This window comes from Lontra canadensis, unplaced genomic scaffold (genome assembly GCF_010015895.1).
Source record: "Lontra canadensis isolate GAN:19392208 unplaced genomic scaffold, GSC_riverotter_1.0 scaffold134, whole genome shotgun sequence".
In the NCBI taxonomy this organism is placed as follows: domain Eukaryota; kingdom Metazoa; phylum Chordata; class Mammalia; order Carnivora; family Mustelidae; genus Lontra; species Lontra canadensis.
Genome location: NW_022631128.1, coordinates 1,454,193 through 1,468,816, shown reverse-complemented (window position 1 = coordinate 1,468,816; position 14,624 = coordinate 1,454,193). Strand labels below are relative to the sequence as shown.

The 14,624-nt window shown below is 54.6% G+C and overlaps 2 protein-coding genes across 4 annotated transcripts in view; one reads left to right on the top strand and one right to left on the bottom strand.

The window, feature by feature from the left end:
• Positions 1-14,624, top strand: part of SYN1 (synapsin I) — a 45,158-nt gene that overhangs the window by 23,936 nt on the left and 6,598 nt on the right. The gene's annotated exons all lie outside the window — the stretch shown is intronic.
• Positions 7,694-11,374, bottom strand: TIMP1 (TIMP metallopeptidase inhibitor 1). 2 transcript variants are annotated; one of them, XM_032843024.1, is made up of 6 exons: positions 11,249-11,374; positions 10,315-10,443; positions 9,501-9,580; positions 9,218-9,344; positions 8,840-8,964; positions 7,694-7,970 (listed from the first exon to the last, which is right to left on the bottom strand). In XM_032843024.1, the coding sequence occupies exons 2-6, from the start codon at positions 10,433-10,435 to the stop codon at positions 7,800-7,802; spliced, it is 624 nt and encodes a 207-aa protein (XP_032698915.1). In that variant the 5' UTR covers positions 10,436-10,443; positions 11,249-11,374; the 3' UTR covers positions 7,694-7,799. The 2 variants fall into 2 exon arrangements, with proteins under 2 accessions (XP_032698915.1, XP_032698914.1); XM_032843023.1 differs by having other exon boundaries at positions 10,315-10,454; positions 11,246-11,366.

The following is a 14,624-nucleotide window of genomic DNA, read 5'->3' as shown; positions in this document are numbered from 1 at the left end:
TGTCCCCCATCCCAGTGTGCAGCATGGAGGGACGTAAGCTAGGCCTGGATTTGTGGAAGCCGTCTTACCTACCCCGTACTTTTGAAGCTCTGGTGGGAAGGTTGCTCAACCTCCATCACGTGGTGGGAGGCACCTATGGAGACTCTGACTCCACTACCCCATCTATTCCCATCCAGGCTGCAGGGCACCAGGAATCGTCAGGGTTGCTTCCCCTCCCTTTCTTCCTACACTCCAGGTGATATATGGTTCAGTGAGTATGTATGGAGGGTTCCTAGGGGAACAGGTGGAATCTGATCCCAAGGCTTGTCAGGATCCAGTCCCTTCTCTGGGCCCAGGATTCATGGATTCTGTGTTGTGGGGAAGGAGATGGGTGCTTGGGAGTGTGAATCAACAGTCAGGCATGTAAGGATTGTGTGAAAAAAGAGAGGGCAGGAGTAAGTAAGGCAGTGAAGGAAGGCACGTGGGAGACGCGTCAAGGGGATGGGGAGTTTTCTTTGGAGGGGCCAATCTCACGGAGATATGACAAATCCAGGAAAGAGGACCCCGTCCCAAGTGTGCAGCTTCTTACATTGTCGCAACGTGAATGTATTCCTGTTGTTTGTGTCCAGACAAAGAAATACGATGTCACCAGATAGATCCCTAGCACAGGTAGAAGGCGATGGTCTGTGGGAGGCTTGAGGGACCAGTAGTGGGAAGTTGGTGGGCTTGAGGAGTCTTGCAAGTGAGAAAGGTGGAGAGTCCCTGACTCACTGTGGCTGAGAAGAAGGCTGGGCTCCAGGCAGAAGGCAGTTGTACGTGAGGGTTCAAGAGCAGATACTGGGTCATCAGGGAAGGCAGCCAAGTTCATGGCTTCATGCTCTTTTTTTTTTAAGGTTTTATTTATTTGAGAGAGGACGCAAGAGAGAGCACAAGCAGGGGGGAGGGGCAGAGGGAGAGGGAGAAGCAGACTCCCCACTGAGCAGGGAGCCCGATGAGGGGCTCAATCCAAGGACCCTGGGATTGTAACCTGAGCCGAAGGCAGTTGCTTAAGCATAATGACTGAGCCACCCAGCTCTCCTCATGGCTTCATGTTCTTGCCCATGCTCCGATAAGCAGGTGTCCCTCCACAGACACTGTGTAAGGTTGGGACTTACGGATGTGGCTTTGCTGGGGCGGGCGGCTGCTGGCAGGAAGGCATGTAGAAGTGGTTGGGCAGAGCACCCCTCCTCACACTTCTCATAGCTTTTTGCTCCAAGAAGAGCAGGGTGGAGGGCACAAAGGATGGGCAGAGGGGCCAGGGAAGAGGGAAAGGAAATAGCTCGTGGTGGGGAAGCAGGGAGGAGCAGGGCAGGAAGAAGAGAGTGAGGAGAGGGAGGGGGAGCAGGAGCAGGGAGAGGGAATGTGGAGGAGGAGCAGGGGGGCAGGGGACATGGGGAACAAGGTGAAGGGGCAGGGGATGCAGGGAGGGAGCGGGGAGCAAAAAGAACAGGGAAGAGTGGCCACGCATACCTGAGAGACACACTCAACACCCAACCGCCCACCCTGGGCCACCCTTCCCTGTAGATATTCAGGAAGCCTCCCTGACAGGCTCCTCTCAAAGCCCCTTCCAAGGATACACCACTCATTTCCGGAAGTGCAAGTTACCATCTGTCACAGAGCCTAGAGAGGACAAATGCCATCCCTGACTCCCGGAGGTCAGTAAAGTGTGACCACAAGTCCCTTGGCTAGGAATGTGATCCACGAGTGGTCAATCCTAAAGACTCAGAACACTATGGTATTGGGGTAGAATTTGCTGGGATTGGCCTAAACTGGGGACAGTATCCTGGGGGGGGCACTTGTGGGAAAAATACCCTGGGCAGGGGGTACGGAGTTCCAGGGCTGAGATGGGGAGAAGTCTGAGGATGAGGAGTCCGTGCAGGGTAGAGACTCTTCTCATGGATGTCCCCACAGCTGTTCTTGGTGAGCATGTAAGTAGAACGAACCACATTGATCTTTATATTTGGGTACACCTGTGAACCAGAGGTTTAAGACCCCTTTAGGAACCTTGCTTGTTTGTGAAACAAAGAAGGAAAGGGAGGGGTACCCCGAGGAGCATTTATGGGGTGAGGGACCGAGGTCTTAGTATCACATCAGTAGCTTTTTGGTCTCAGAGACTCACCCATTTCCTCCGCCAGAGCAGGGTCAGGGGCTTATATTTTGGTGGGGAGACAGGTGTGAGGAAGAGATTGGCAAAGTCTCCCACATGATGGTCCCACATGAGGAGGACTAGCCCCAGGTATTAAGCCATGAGAACTAGGAATGGGAGAAATGTGTCAGGGAACCCTTTTGGGTTGAGGCAAGATTTCCACCATCCCTAAGACTCCTGAAAAAAGTTTGCAGAGCACCTCCCCTCCAGGTTCTGTCACCTCAGTGGCCTTTACCTCCCCTTCAGGAACCTCACCATGAGCCCCTGTGTTGGAGGCCTCTCCAAGGTCTGGCCAGACTTATCCATGTCTGGGTTACAATAAATAGTATGGGTGTGTGGATGGTAGCATCCAAAGGCTGGCCCAGGGGTGGTCACGGACAGAGCCAGGAGCAAAGCAGGAACCAGCAGGAAGGTGGGACTCATGGCAGGTGCCTGAGAGACATGGGTAGGGGTTAGAGCTGAGAAATGGTCTTTCTCTGGCCCAGCTCACTCCTAAGCAGGAGAAGATTCAGGGAGGACCTCTCTAACACTACTGCTTTTCAGGGGCCTGGGGCTAGGGGGAGGCCCCATGCGGGAGTGAGGGAAGACACTGAGTCTGGGCCTCTGGCCAGTGGCCCCACCTCCATCCATCAGAGCTGTAGCTCTCCTCAAAGGTTCAGCAAGAGGCCCAAGTTCAGGGGTAGATAAATAGTCAACAAGAGGGGCGCCTGGGTGGCTCAGTGGGTTAAAGCCTCTGCCTTTGGCTCAGGTCATGATCCCAGGGTTATGGGATCCAGCCCCGCATTGGGCTCTCTGCTCAGCAGGGGGCCTGCTTCCCCTTCTCTCTCTCTCTGCCTGCCTCTCTGCTTACTTGTGATCTCTATCTGTCAAATAAATAAAAAAAAACTTTGTAAAAAAAATAGTCAACAAGAGGGAGGTGTGGCATGGATATTCCTGCCCACGTAAGCTCTCTTTTCTTCTTTCAAGGGAGCATACCTCCAGCCTTCTACTGGAGTGGGGATCAGGAGTTGGGCAGTCTATCTGAGGTTCCAGTGGCCTCTTAAAGAGACTTTCAACTTATCTTTTTTTTTTTTTTTTTTTCAAAAATCTCCACCTTCATTCCCACACTGAAAAACAACCTGCGTCCTGTTTCCTTTGGAGCGAGCTTTCCAGTGTGATAAGAGTTGGTTTTGGGGTTTTCACTACTGCCATAGAGGAGGCGTCCAGGGCTGGATGGTGAGACCTAGGTGTCCATCATTACTGAGGAAAAGAAAGGGCTGGTCTTATTACAGAAATCTGCGTCTTCGTGTAGAATGCCTGGCTGGCTCCGTCAGCGCAGTCGGCGGAGCATGAGTCTCTTGATCTCAGGGTTCTGAGTTCAAGCCCCAGGTTGGATGTAGAAATTACTTAAAAAATTTTTTAAAATCCAAAACAAAAAAAAAAAAAAGAAAAGAAATATACCTCTTCATCTGTTATTGGTGGGCTGGGGAGAAATATTTCAACATATACGGTAATACATTGGGAGCTGTTCCAGCAAGGAGATTTTTCCAACTGGAGGTATCTAAGGATGGGGAAATTTCAATGAGGGTCGATCAATAGGGGGCTATATGGGGCTCAACGAATGGAAAGATTTTCAAGCAGGCTAATCAATGAGATAGAGATCAGTGGTGGGTATTTCTGAATGGGAAGATTTGACAAGGGGTTTTATCAATGGGAGCATTTTGATGGGCCTGTCTGAATGAGGAGATATGTCAGTGGGTAGACATACAGGAATACGGTGATTTGTCGATAAAGCTTGTCAGTGGGGGATGGTGACTGGCTGGGTTCAGTAGACAAAGCATGTGACTTTTGATCTCAGGGTTCTAAGTTTGAGCTCCAGATTGGGTGTAGAGATCACTTAAAATAAAATCTGTTTTTAAAAAAGATTTTATTTATTTATTTTTGAGAGAGGGACAGAGAGTGCCTGAGCAGGAGCGGAGGGGGAGGGGCAGAGGGAGAAGCAGGGAGCCCGACATGGGGCTTGATCCCAGGACCCTGGGATCATGACCTGAGCCAAAAGCAGTTGATTAACTGACTGAGCCACCCAGGCATCCCAAAATAAAATCCTTAAAAAAAAAGACTGTCCATGAGAATTATGTCATAAATCGGGAATATACCATTTATAAATAGATTTGTGAACTGGGTGGTCAGTAGGGGATATGCAGATGATGGGTAATTATGAAGAGAGATATTTGTCCCTGGGATCCCTCAGTGGGTGATAGATTGCAAGCCAGGTATTTATAAATGGGGAGATTTGTCAGTGGGGGGGTCACCGATGGGGAGATGTCAATGGGGTATTTATGAATAAGGCAGTAGCTCAACAGCGGTATTTGTTATGGGGCTAGTTGTGAAAGAGGGGATTTGTACAGTGAGAAGAGGGAACTTTTCCAAGAAAAGATTTACCAAGTACTTAGAAACTGGTCACCTGTGGTCTTGGCAACAGAAGGGATTTCTATGTGCGGTGATTTCATCACCCACGGTGAGGACTTGATAGCGGGGAACATTATCACTGGGGGGGAAGGGTTTCCTTAGAAGGCTTTGAAAATGTTGGTGTTTTTCGGTCGGGGAGAATTGCTCACTGGGAAAAAATGTACAAGTTTCAGAGGAATAAGAAAAAACATCCCAAACGAGCATATTAAACATCTGTAACATCTCTGGGGAGGTTACCAGGATCACAAGTTAAACTAAGGTTTTCCGAGTGCATTAAATTATTACTACTGATATTATACATTATTTCCAATATTGTAAATAATCGTTACTGATAAGAATGATCACTACTGTTGTTATATGTGAAATTATATTCAGCATACAGCTACTACTAATGATAACTAATACTTGTAAGTGCTACATATGACCTCATTTATTGCTCACACTGTCCCTGCGAGTTAGGCATTCTTTCTATCCCCATTTTACAGATGTGGAAACTGAGGCATAAAGAGGTCATGTGATTTCCCCAAGGACACAGGGCTTGTATAGGGAAAGGGCAGGACTGGAATGCAAATGGCCTGGCTCCAGCCTTCATGTTCATGTTCTTATTCACTACACGTCGCCTGTCTAGAAACAAAGTCACTGTTAGTGATATTACCCATGAAGTTGTTATTTATGAGCGTTTTGTGTTTTGACCTGAAAAAAAAATACCCATGAGACGAACGCATGCATTAACCATCCTCCAACCCTAGCATGGACCTCAGAAGGATTCTGAGTAGTCACCTTGAGGCTCATTTTTTTAGGGAGAATTATTGATGTTCAGATGAGGTTCAGATGAGGGTCGGCCCCCCGGCCACCTGTTGAGCTGGGACCGCCCCCCCCCCAACTCCATGCTGCACACCTCACAGGCTGTCATCCCCACGTGCTTCCTTTCAGCCATCCGTCTGTCCGAGCAGAGATTCACACCCAGACACATGGAATGCGGGGGTGGGGGCGTGTGACTCGCTTTACTGGAGTACATCTTCGAGAAGAGCTATGGGGAGAATGTAGGGGCCCCAGGACGACAGAAATCCTGCCAGGGGCTCCTGCTTGGGGAGGTGGCCTTGGATGTCGTTCTGGCCTCCACAGGGCCTGCTGGTCAGCCGGCCTTGAAGCCCTGCCGTCTGGAACCAGGGCACCACCTGCTGGCGGGCAAGGCGGCGGGAGACCGGCCTCGGCAGTCGGCTCTGGCCTTTTCCGCTGCTTTGTCCTACCTCACCTTCCTCCCACGGATTCCAGCCCAGCTAAGGGCTCGGAGAATGGGTCCTGGGACCAGGGAACAACAGTGGAAGAATGCAGGGAGCTGCTACTAGGGTTTGGTGAACTGTTGGGAGCAGCTGAGCCCATAGCAATGAGGGCACCAAGGGTCCTTACAGTCACACGCATCAGCCAAGGGGCTATTTGCCCCTTCCAGTGGACGGGGTTCAGAGCCGGCCAAGGCATAACTGAGGTCTCAGTGTTGACACAGAAATTTTCGGTGTGGTGGTTGTCCCCGGAGCGGGCAGAGAATCAGGTGCAGAGAGCTCAAAATCTACCCATCCTGATTCAGGACGTATGTTGGGCCCTGAGGGCATCTCCCAGGAGTGCAAGAGCGGAGGGCCATAAAGGATCCGGGGGGCCAGCTTGCTGACCCTAGAACTCCCTGGAGGAGATCTGGCTTCTTGTTAGGAGTGGTGGGCAGTCCGATGGGAGGGAATTGGAGGGGGGCTCCTTTCCTTCACCGAGGAAGGTGCACTGGAGCCTTTTTGCAAGCAGGTTCGGATCAAGGGTGATGCTCAAGTGTGCACCGGTCTGAGGTTCTGGGTCCCAGGAGCCCACTTGAATCGGGATCTTTGGGGCATAAGGGACAGAAGCCAGGGACTGGGAAGGGCCCCGCTGGGGAACAAGAAGGCCTGCGGAAGGGAATGTTTGGAGCATCTGTCACTCGGGATTTATGGGGGAAGATGAGCCAGAAAGGTGAGGCTTGGGTCTAGAGGCCCCAGTTTGGGTAAGGCAACGTCTGTATGGGAGACACATGGGCAGTGTAGGCTGACATACCTGGCTGGTCTTGATTTTGAACCCTACGTGCACTTCACTGCTGTAGTGCCTTCAGTGTTGGTCAAAGGAGTGAGGAGGGGCTCCTGGGTGGCTCAGTCGATAAGTGCCTGCCTTAGGCTCAGGTGATGATCCTGGGGTCCTGGGATTGAGCCCCGCCTCGGGCTTCCTGCTGAGCGGGGAGTCTGCTTCTCCCTATCCCTATGTTCCTTCCTCCCTGCTCCTGCTCTCTCTCTCTCTCTCAAATAAATAAATAAATATTAAAAGGGAGGAGTGAGGGAGAAGTAGGGGAAGGGGATAAAGGGCAGAGCTTGGGGAATTCCATATCACAACTTCTCCTCACCCCTCCTATTCCTCAAATGGGCACTCTCCCGCAGGCCACAGGTGGGGAGCCCCGGCTGCCCCTTCTTCCAGAGGCCCTGGCTGGGTCACGTGGTGGGAGGGGACACTGGGGCACTCTGAGCGCCGCCCCCCCCCCTGCTTTCCCCTTTCACTTAAGTCAGACTCACAGTACGAAACCTAAGGGCGGGGACGGCAATACCCACAGATGTGGATGGAACAGGGCTTCCTCCTGGATGACATCAGGACAGTGCCCAGGGGAAGAGAGCTGTTTGCCAATCAGTAAGACATTTGTTGATGAGCTTGGCGACTGGAGGGGCTTGTGAATAGAGGGGTCTGCCAGGGAGGTAGTGATTTGTCAGTAGCGGGATAATTTTCTAGAGAGCCCGGTGCAAACAGGGATCAGAAATTAGCCTGGTAAGCTGTTCTTAAGTATCGGGGAAAGCGAGATTATCTGGTACGTTGTGGTGGGTAATGCAGGTGAAATGGCCATTGCTGGTGTGGCTGATCGTGGGTGCCGATGCCGACGTGGAGAATGACTCCCAATACCTGAAATTTTAGGCGAAATACAGATTTCGTATCCCTCACCCACCTCGGCCTCAGTCCCCTGGTGCTGCCACCAGGTCATCAGCGACATGGATTTGTTCCCAGACATGACACGGGGACACTGCCTGCTGGATGGTAGTTCTTTATTTCATTGTCTTGTGGGATGAAGACAGACAGGAGTAGGAAGTGGGGTGAACACTGTGCAGGCTCCGGCTTCCGCCAGGGGTGGGATCTAGGCCACCCGAGGCCGCAGGGACTGCCAGGTGCAAACCCCGGGCTCTCTGGGCAGGCAGGCAAGCTGGCGGCTCTGGAAACCCTTGTCCGAGCCGGTGAGGAACTGGTCGGTCCACAAGCAATGAGTGTCACTCTGCAGCTTGCAGGGGAGGGATGAGCAGGCGAACACCTAGTGGAGGGGAGGAGGCGTGTCTCTGAGGGCTTCTCCCCCTGCCCCTACCTCCCCTACACAGCAGAACCTTCCCCTCCTCAGTTTTCAACACTGAGCTGCTAAGGAGACCGGGTGTTGCCCCACCTGGGGAGAGACTTGAGAATAGCCCCTCCCGCTGGAGGAACAGTCACTGGGCTTGGCCACAGTAATCAGCCAGCTGTGATCAGTTTCCTGGAATACTGGTTGGGGAACAGTCATGGGGTGGGGGGCGGGCAGGCAGGCTTCCAGGGGAACTATCCCAAAGGATAGGGAACAGCTGGCCCAGGGGTGGGGGGTGGGGACTTGGGAATAAGAAAGAGCCATGGGGCTCAGACACAGCCACTGGGATCAGAGGACGTTCACGGCCATAGGGAGAAAGCCTTGGACAGTCCGAAGGACAACATAAAACACACCCCTGTGTGTGAGGCAATCAGAGCAAGAATCGGAGGTGCTGGGGAAAAAGAGTCAGTGGGTTGGGGGATCAGCACTTTGGGATCTTGGAGAACATTCTAGGGAACCAAGAAACAATCCCGGGGGGGGGGGGGGGGGATCAGGAATAGACAGGGGGACTAGAAAATAGTCACAAGGGGGATTTAGAGGGAAAAGCAGCAACCTGACAGTCCGGGGAACGGCGGAATCAGGAATCAGACACAGCTAAGAACAACCAGAATTTCCAGGGAACAGTGTTAGGTTCGGGGGAACAGCAAGAGAGATCAGGGGCAGCCCTAGGGTTTGGGGAGCAGCCATACGGACAAGGAATGGCCAGACGGAGCAAGAAACAAGCCACGGTTTAGAGGAAGAGCCCCGAGGGTCGCTTTCCAGGCGGGGGGCAGGGCCCAGGCACTCACCGTGCACTCCTCGCAGCCGGCGGCATAGGTCTTGGTGAAGCCCCGACGCTGAGCGCTACTCAGTCTGTTCCAGGGAGCCACGAAACTGCAGGTGTTGATCTGCAGGTGTCCATTCTGCAGGTTTCCTGGGGTGTTGGGGGGGGCAACAGGCAGCCGCTGATTGGCTGGTCCGGGGAAGGGGGGGAGGACGGCGCCTGATTGGCGTCCCTGGCGCACAGACCCCGGCTGGGCAAAGCCCCGGCTTTTCTGATAGGCTGAGATCGGGGCGGTCCCCATTTCAACTGGGACCAGCCCCTCGGAGCCTCGCCCCGTCCCGGCTGCGGGGCAGCGTCGGAGGGACCGGCTGGCGTGGCACCGGGCGAGGGGGCGGGGCCTCACCGGCGATGAGAAACTCCTCGCTGCGGTTCTGGGACCTGTGGAAGTATCCGCAGACGCTCTCCAGGGCGGGGGTGTCGACGAACCGGATGTCAGAGGCATTCCCCAAGGCGCTGAACCCTTTGAACATCTGTCAACAAGAGTCTGTCTTACTGACAACCCTCCCACTCCACGCTCTTCCCTGAAGTCCTCTCTAGCATCCTGACATCACAGCTAACTTCCTGGGCTTTGACTTTGACGGGAAAGAAGATGTTAGGAAGTGCTGGGGAAAGGGCGGGAGGGATACCTTGGTCATCTTGATCTCGTAACGCCGGTTTAAGTCGGTCTGATTGACTTCTGCGGTCCCCACGAACTTGGCCCTGATGACTGCAGGAGGGAGCGAGGGGAAGACGAATCAAATGGACTGCCTGAGCCTTTAAATCATCACAGTCCTAACATGCGCGAAGCCCAGACTTCAGTAGGGATCGCTGGAATGCCAGCTGGCACGCCAAGCGATGTACACACCCTGGGTAATCGATTAATCTCTATATTGAGTGACTGCTCTTTGCCAGGAGCTGCTTTAAGCCTTTCTCATATACTCATCGTGTGTTCATTAGCTCCACAGATATTTCGGAGCACGCCGTGTGCCAGGCACTGTTCTGGGTGTTAGGAACACCACAGTGAACAGAAACCACAGAAGCCCCGCTCCCTTGTGAAGCTCACATTCTAGCCAGGAAGAGACTGAACACAAGCGAAATAAATAAGCGTATGGGAGGCATTCAATGTGTTGGGGAATTTTCGAGCTGGGATCAGGAGTACTAGGGGATGGGGGTTAAAATTTCGAACAGGGTAGTCGAGGAAGACCATCCTGACATCTGGGGCCGCCCCAACCTCAAGACCTTCGCAAAATGGTTTCCCAGGCAGAGGAAGCCGCCAGTGCAAAGGCCCTGGGGTGGGATTGGGCCTGGAGAAATCAAGGAAGCCTGAGGATGCCAGTGTGTCTAAATCAGTCAGTGCAGGGCTGAGTGGGATTGCTCTAAAGGTAGGAGCCATTGTGAACCTTGCAGGATTGAAGGGAAACCAAAGCACGGAGTGTGTGGGGCAGAGTGGGGTGCACTCACCGATCTGGGATTTGCAGAAGGCTGTCTGTGGGTGCGGTGGGGCACAGGTACAGGCCCTGCTGGGGGCTGTCAGCCACAGCAATAACAGGATGCAGGAGGCCAGGGGTGCCAAGGGTGCCATGGTGGGAGCTGCAGGGTGGGGAGGAGTGGTCAGTGGTCCTCTGCCAATGTGTGCAGCCGCCCCTCCCACCCCCACTGCCAGCTTGGAAGGCAACTAAGCCACTGCACTCTGGGCTTGTGGGGTTGGAGGTGTGTGGAGATTTTAAGGAAGTTGGGGATTTGGGGGTTGGGAGCCCAGAGGAGCTGAGAGGGCTGGGGGTTGGGAGAGTCTAGGAGTTGTGGTATTTCAGGGACTGGGTGAGTGGAGAGGGCATGAGATTGTGGGATTTAAAGAATAAGGGGGGCAGAGGGGTTACAGGATTTAGGGATGCTGGAAAGTTGGAAGGTGGAGAAGCTGGGGTGAGGAATTTGGGGTTTGGGGAGCTGGAGGAGCTTGGGGTTTCAGGGTTGTGCATATTAAGATTGGAGGAATGGAGAGAAGATCAGGAATGGGGAGGACATTGGGGGTTCAGGGAGTTTGGGGACTTAAGGGGGCGGGGTGCCTGAAGGATTTGGGAGCAGAGAAAGTTGTGGAGTTGGGGATTTAGGAGTCTGGAGGATTGGGGGGAGTGGAATTTAGGGGAGCTGGTGACCTGGAAGGCAGCTGTGATATTAGGGGCTCATGGGTTCGGAGGAGTCGGGGGTAGATGTCGGGGTTCCAAGGAGTTTGGAGCGTGGGGATCAGGGGAACCGTTCCAGCACCCTCCCGCCCTCCTCCCATTGACCAGCCCAGGATCCCAGAACCCGCTGCCTGCCAGGCTGAGCCGCCAGGGTCTGGCAGGAAAGCTCCAGCCTGGCTCCAGGCCCCGCGGGGCTGCCCGGGGCCCCAGCCTACCTCTGGTGTATCTCTCGGGGGTGCTGGGTCTGCGGCGATGGCGGCAGGGCCTGAGCAGCAGGGGATAAATGTCCACGCGAGGGGCGGGGGGTGGGAGCGGTGCGGAAACCACAGGCCTCCAGGCTTCCTGGATGCATTACTCATCCGCCCACCCTCGGTGGAGGCCAAGGGGCGGGCCGAGGGCTGCCGAAAAGGAGATGCACCCTCCTCCTCTCCCTCCCTCTGGGCCTCGCCCTGGCCACCCACCCCCATCTCCACATCAGTCACCATCCTTCCAGGCAGCCTCTGTGCAGGGCTTAGAGGCAGAACTAGCCCCCCCTCCCAAAGCAATTCCCTAAATTCTCCAAACTCTCTCCAAAGTCTACCCAGTCCCCCGCCCAGCTCCCCATGGCTGAAGCCCCAGTGAGTTCATCCCTTTAATAAACACTGGTTGTGCACCTACTGTGTGCCGAGAGCACACGCCGAAATCCCTCTCCTGGGAGATCTGACAGTCTGGTGAAGGGCGGGCGAGCAAGGCAGAGAGGAAACAAATGGAGTAGAAGCAGGTAAGAGAGATAAGGCAGGCGAGTGGAAGAGGAATACAAGGTGGGACAACTGAGGCACGGAGGGGTTAAGTGACTTAGCCAAGATCACCGCTAGTTAGTGGCAGAACTGGGATTTGAACACACGTGGCCTGAAGCCAGAGCCTGGATTTTAACCCCTCTAAAAAACACAGGCAGGGACTCCTGGATGGCTGTCTGCGGAGCTATTGATCTCGGGGTTGTGAGTTCCAGCCCCACATTGGGTGTGGAGATTACTTAAAATAAAATCTTTAAGAAAAACAACAAGCAAACACAAAGACAAACGATCAGCATTTATAGAGCACCAATTGTGTACCAGGCACTCAGTATAACTTTTCTCACTGAAAGCTCACAGTAAAACCTCTGAGATGGGTTACCGGTATTATTCCCATTTTACAGATGAGGAAATAGGAGCATAGAGGGATTGGAGAACTTTCCCAGGATCACAGGACACGGCTGGGATTTGAACCCAGGCTAACTGGGGCTAGGCTCTCACCCGAGGCGTGGCACAGCCCTGGCAAGTGGGGAACGTGCCAGTGAATTAGTGAGCATTGGGGTTGGGGGGCGGGCAGTTCACTGGTGGGGAAAGAGGGCAGTGAGTCAGGAGAAAACAGATCCCCTCCCATCCTGCCCTGCCCCTTCCCCACCAACCCTCCCACACCTCTGGAGGGGAGGGGGGCGGTGAGGCAATCCCTGCCCACCAGCTTCCAGATGCTGCCTGAATCTTCACTGGGGTCCTGGGAAAGGGCTCTAAGGGCTCATTAACGTCCTTTGTTAGTCAGGGAAGGCAGACCAATAATAATAGTGATGGGAGCGATGCCGGCAGCCACTAACTGAACACTTACTGCACACTGTGCCCTATATTCTTTGTATAAATTCTCCCATTTGGTCTTCATTGCCCCCTTGCTCCTGAAGCTTGCGGAACTCAGGGAGGTAAGCTCGGCCAGCACCACCACCACCAGCTGTTATGGGTATTAAACCCGGCTCTAAAATCTCGGTGAGTGCTTTGATCCCAGCTGCTTCCTTGTTAATCAATGTTGGCTGCCCCTCCCCTCACCCCCCGTGCTGATAACGGCGCCCCGAGCTTTTTGAGGATGGAGGAGGCTTCCTGTGAGCTAGAGAGCGCAGTAAGCACTTTCCCTGAAATAACTAATCTCTTCCTCCTAACTTCCCCGGTAGGCACAGACTTGCGTCTCTCCCTAGGCAGATGAGGAAAATGCGACACACCAAGGGGTCAAGAGCCACCAACCAAGGAATGAGGATGAAGAAATGACCCTGATGGGGGGAAGGGAAGTAAACCAGGAATTTGGGGAAGCCGGTTGTGAAAGTGGGGAGGGAGAGTGAATGAGGCAGGGGCTGAGTAAGTCAGCGCTTGGCCGGAGGGAGCTGCGCAGGAAGGGAAAGCCCCTCACGGACGCTGCTTCCCAAGGCCGGCTCTGACTCCCCAGCCTGAGTCAGCCCCAAGTCGGGCTGCATGTCTACACGTGAAGGGTTCTGGGCATCTGGTTTGTAGTGCGGGCTTTGAAACCGGGGGCAGGTGGGCGTCAAGGAGGGGTATCCAGGTGTGTGGTCCCCGGGGGGGAGCCGGATGGGTGGTGGAGGGGGACCGTGGGGCCAGCCGGGTATGCGGAGCAGACGCCCCACCATTGCCCACAGCATGCCAAGTGCTTTGGTCCTCCGTTGTACCCCTTGTACAGATTAAGAAACTGAGGCCCAGGGAAGGTTCAGCGACCTGCCTGGGGGTGCCATGTGGCCTGAGGAGGAGGAGAGGCCGACAGTCAAAACGCAGGGCTCTCCGGGGGAATCCTAGAGAGCAAAGCTCCCTGCCCTCCTGCACACATGGGCCAGCACAATCGCGCACCGACACCCGACACCCAGGGCTGTGTTCAGGCTCGGGTCCAGCGCAAACAGGGAATGTTTATGAAAAGAGGGGCTAGAAACCTGGGGGATTGGCGGTGGGGGGGGGTGCGTGTGCACTAACGCGCAGCTCTCCTGTGTCTCTGCCTCCAAGAACTGCGTGTGTACCTTTAGGTGGCATGTGCCCCTCTGCGTGGTGCACGCGTGCTCCGTGTCGCTTCGGGGAGTTGCCAGTCAGCCTCTGCAGAGCGGGTTGAGGATGCACGTGTAATTGTGGACGTGGTGTTCGGCTCCGAGCTGTGTGTGCGCTGGAGCCTTGCGTCAAGCGCCGCCTCTGCATTGTCACCCTGGAATGCCAGCTAGAGGATCCCCGTAACCCCTGTCCCAACACCGTGCCTCTCAGGGCCCCGTCATGACGCCAGTCATTTGGGAAATGAGGAAGGTGGGGGTGCGGGGAGAGAGGGTGAGGCCTGAAGGTCAATCGGTCACCCTGAGCCTGCGGGCTTCCTGTGCCTGTCGGGAACTGGGAACCGCCGCCGCCGCCCCCAGCAGCCCCTCCGGGAAAGCCATCTCTCCGGGGCGAGAGGGCGAGGGGGCGGTGGTGCAGGGCCCCGAGCTGGAGGCGCCCGGCCCCACCCCCCTCTCCCCAGCCAGGGTCGCAGGGCACTCGGGGTACCGTCACACCCGAATGCGTGCATGTGTGTGTGTGTATCTCTGTTTGTATAGATGGCAAGGCATGTTGTGTATGTGTGTATGTCCCTAGATGTACGTTTTGCTCTCCAGGGGCGTGGCATGGGTGGTTATGTGACTACCTAGAAAGGTGGGTATCTCTATAGGAGGCATGGGTCCTGTTCGTTGTGCCGATGCCTGAGAGTGTTGCGTGTGTGTCTGTGAGTGTTGAGTCTGTGCCCAGTTGTGTCGTGTGTGCCTGTCAGTTGTGTGTGTCTCTGGTGCGTTCT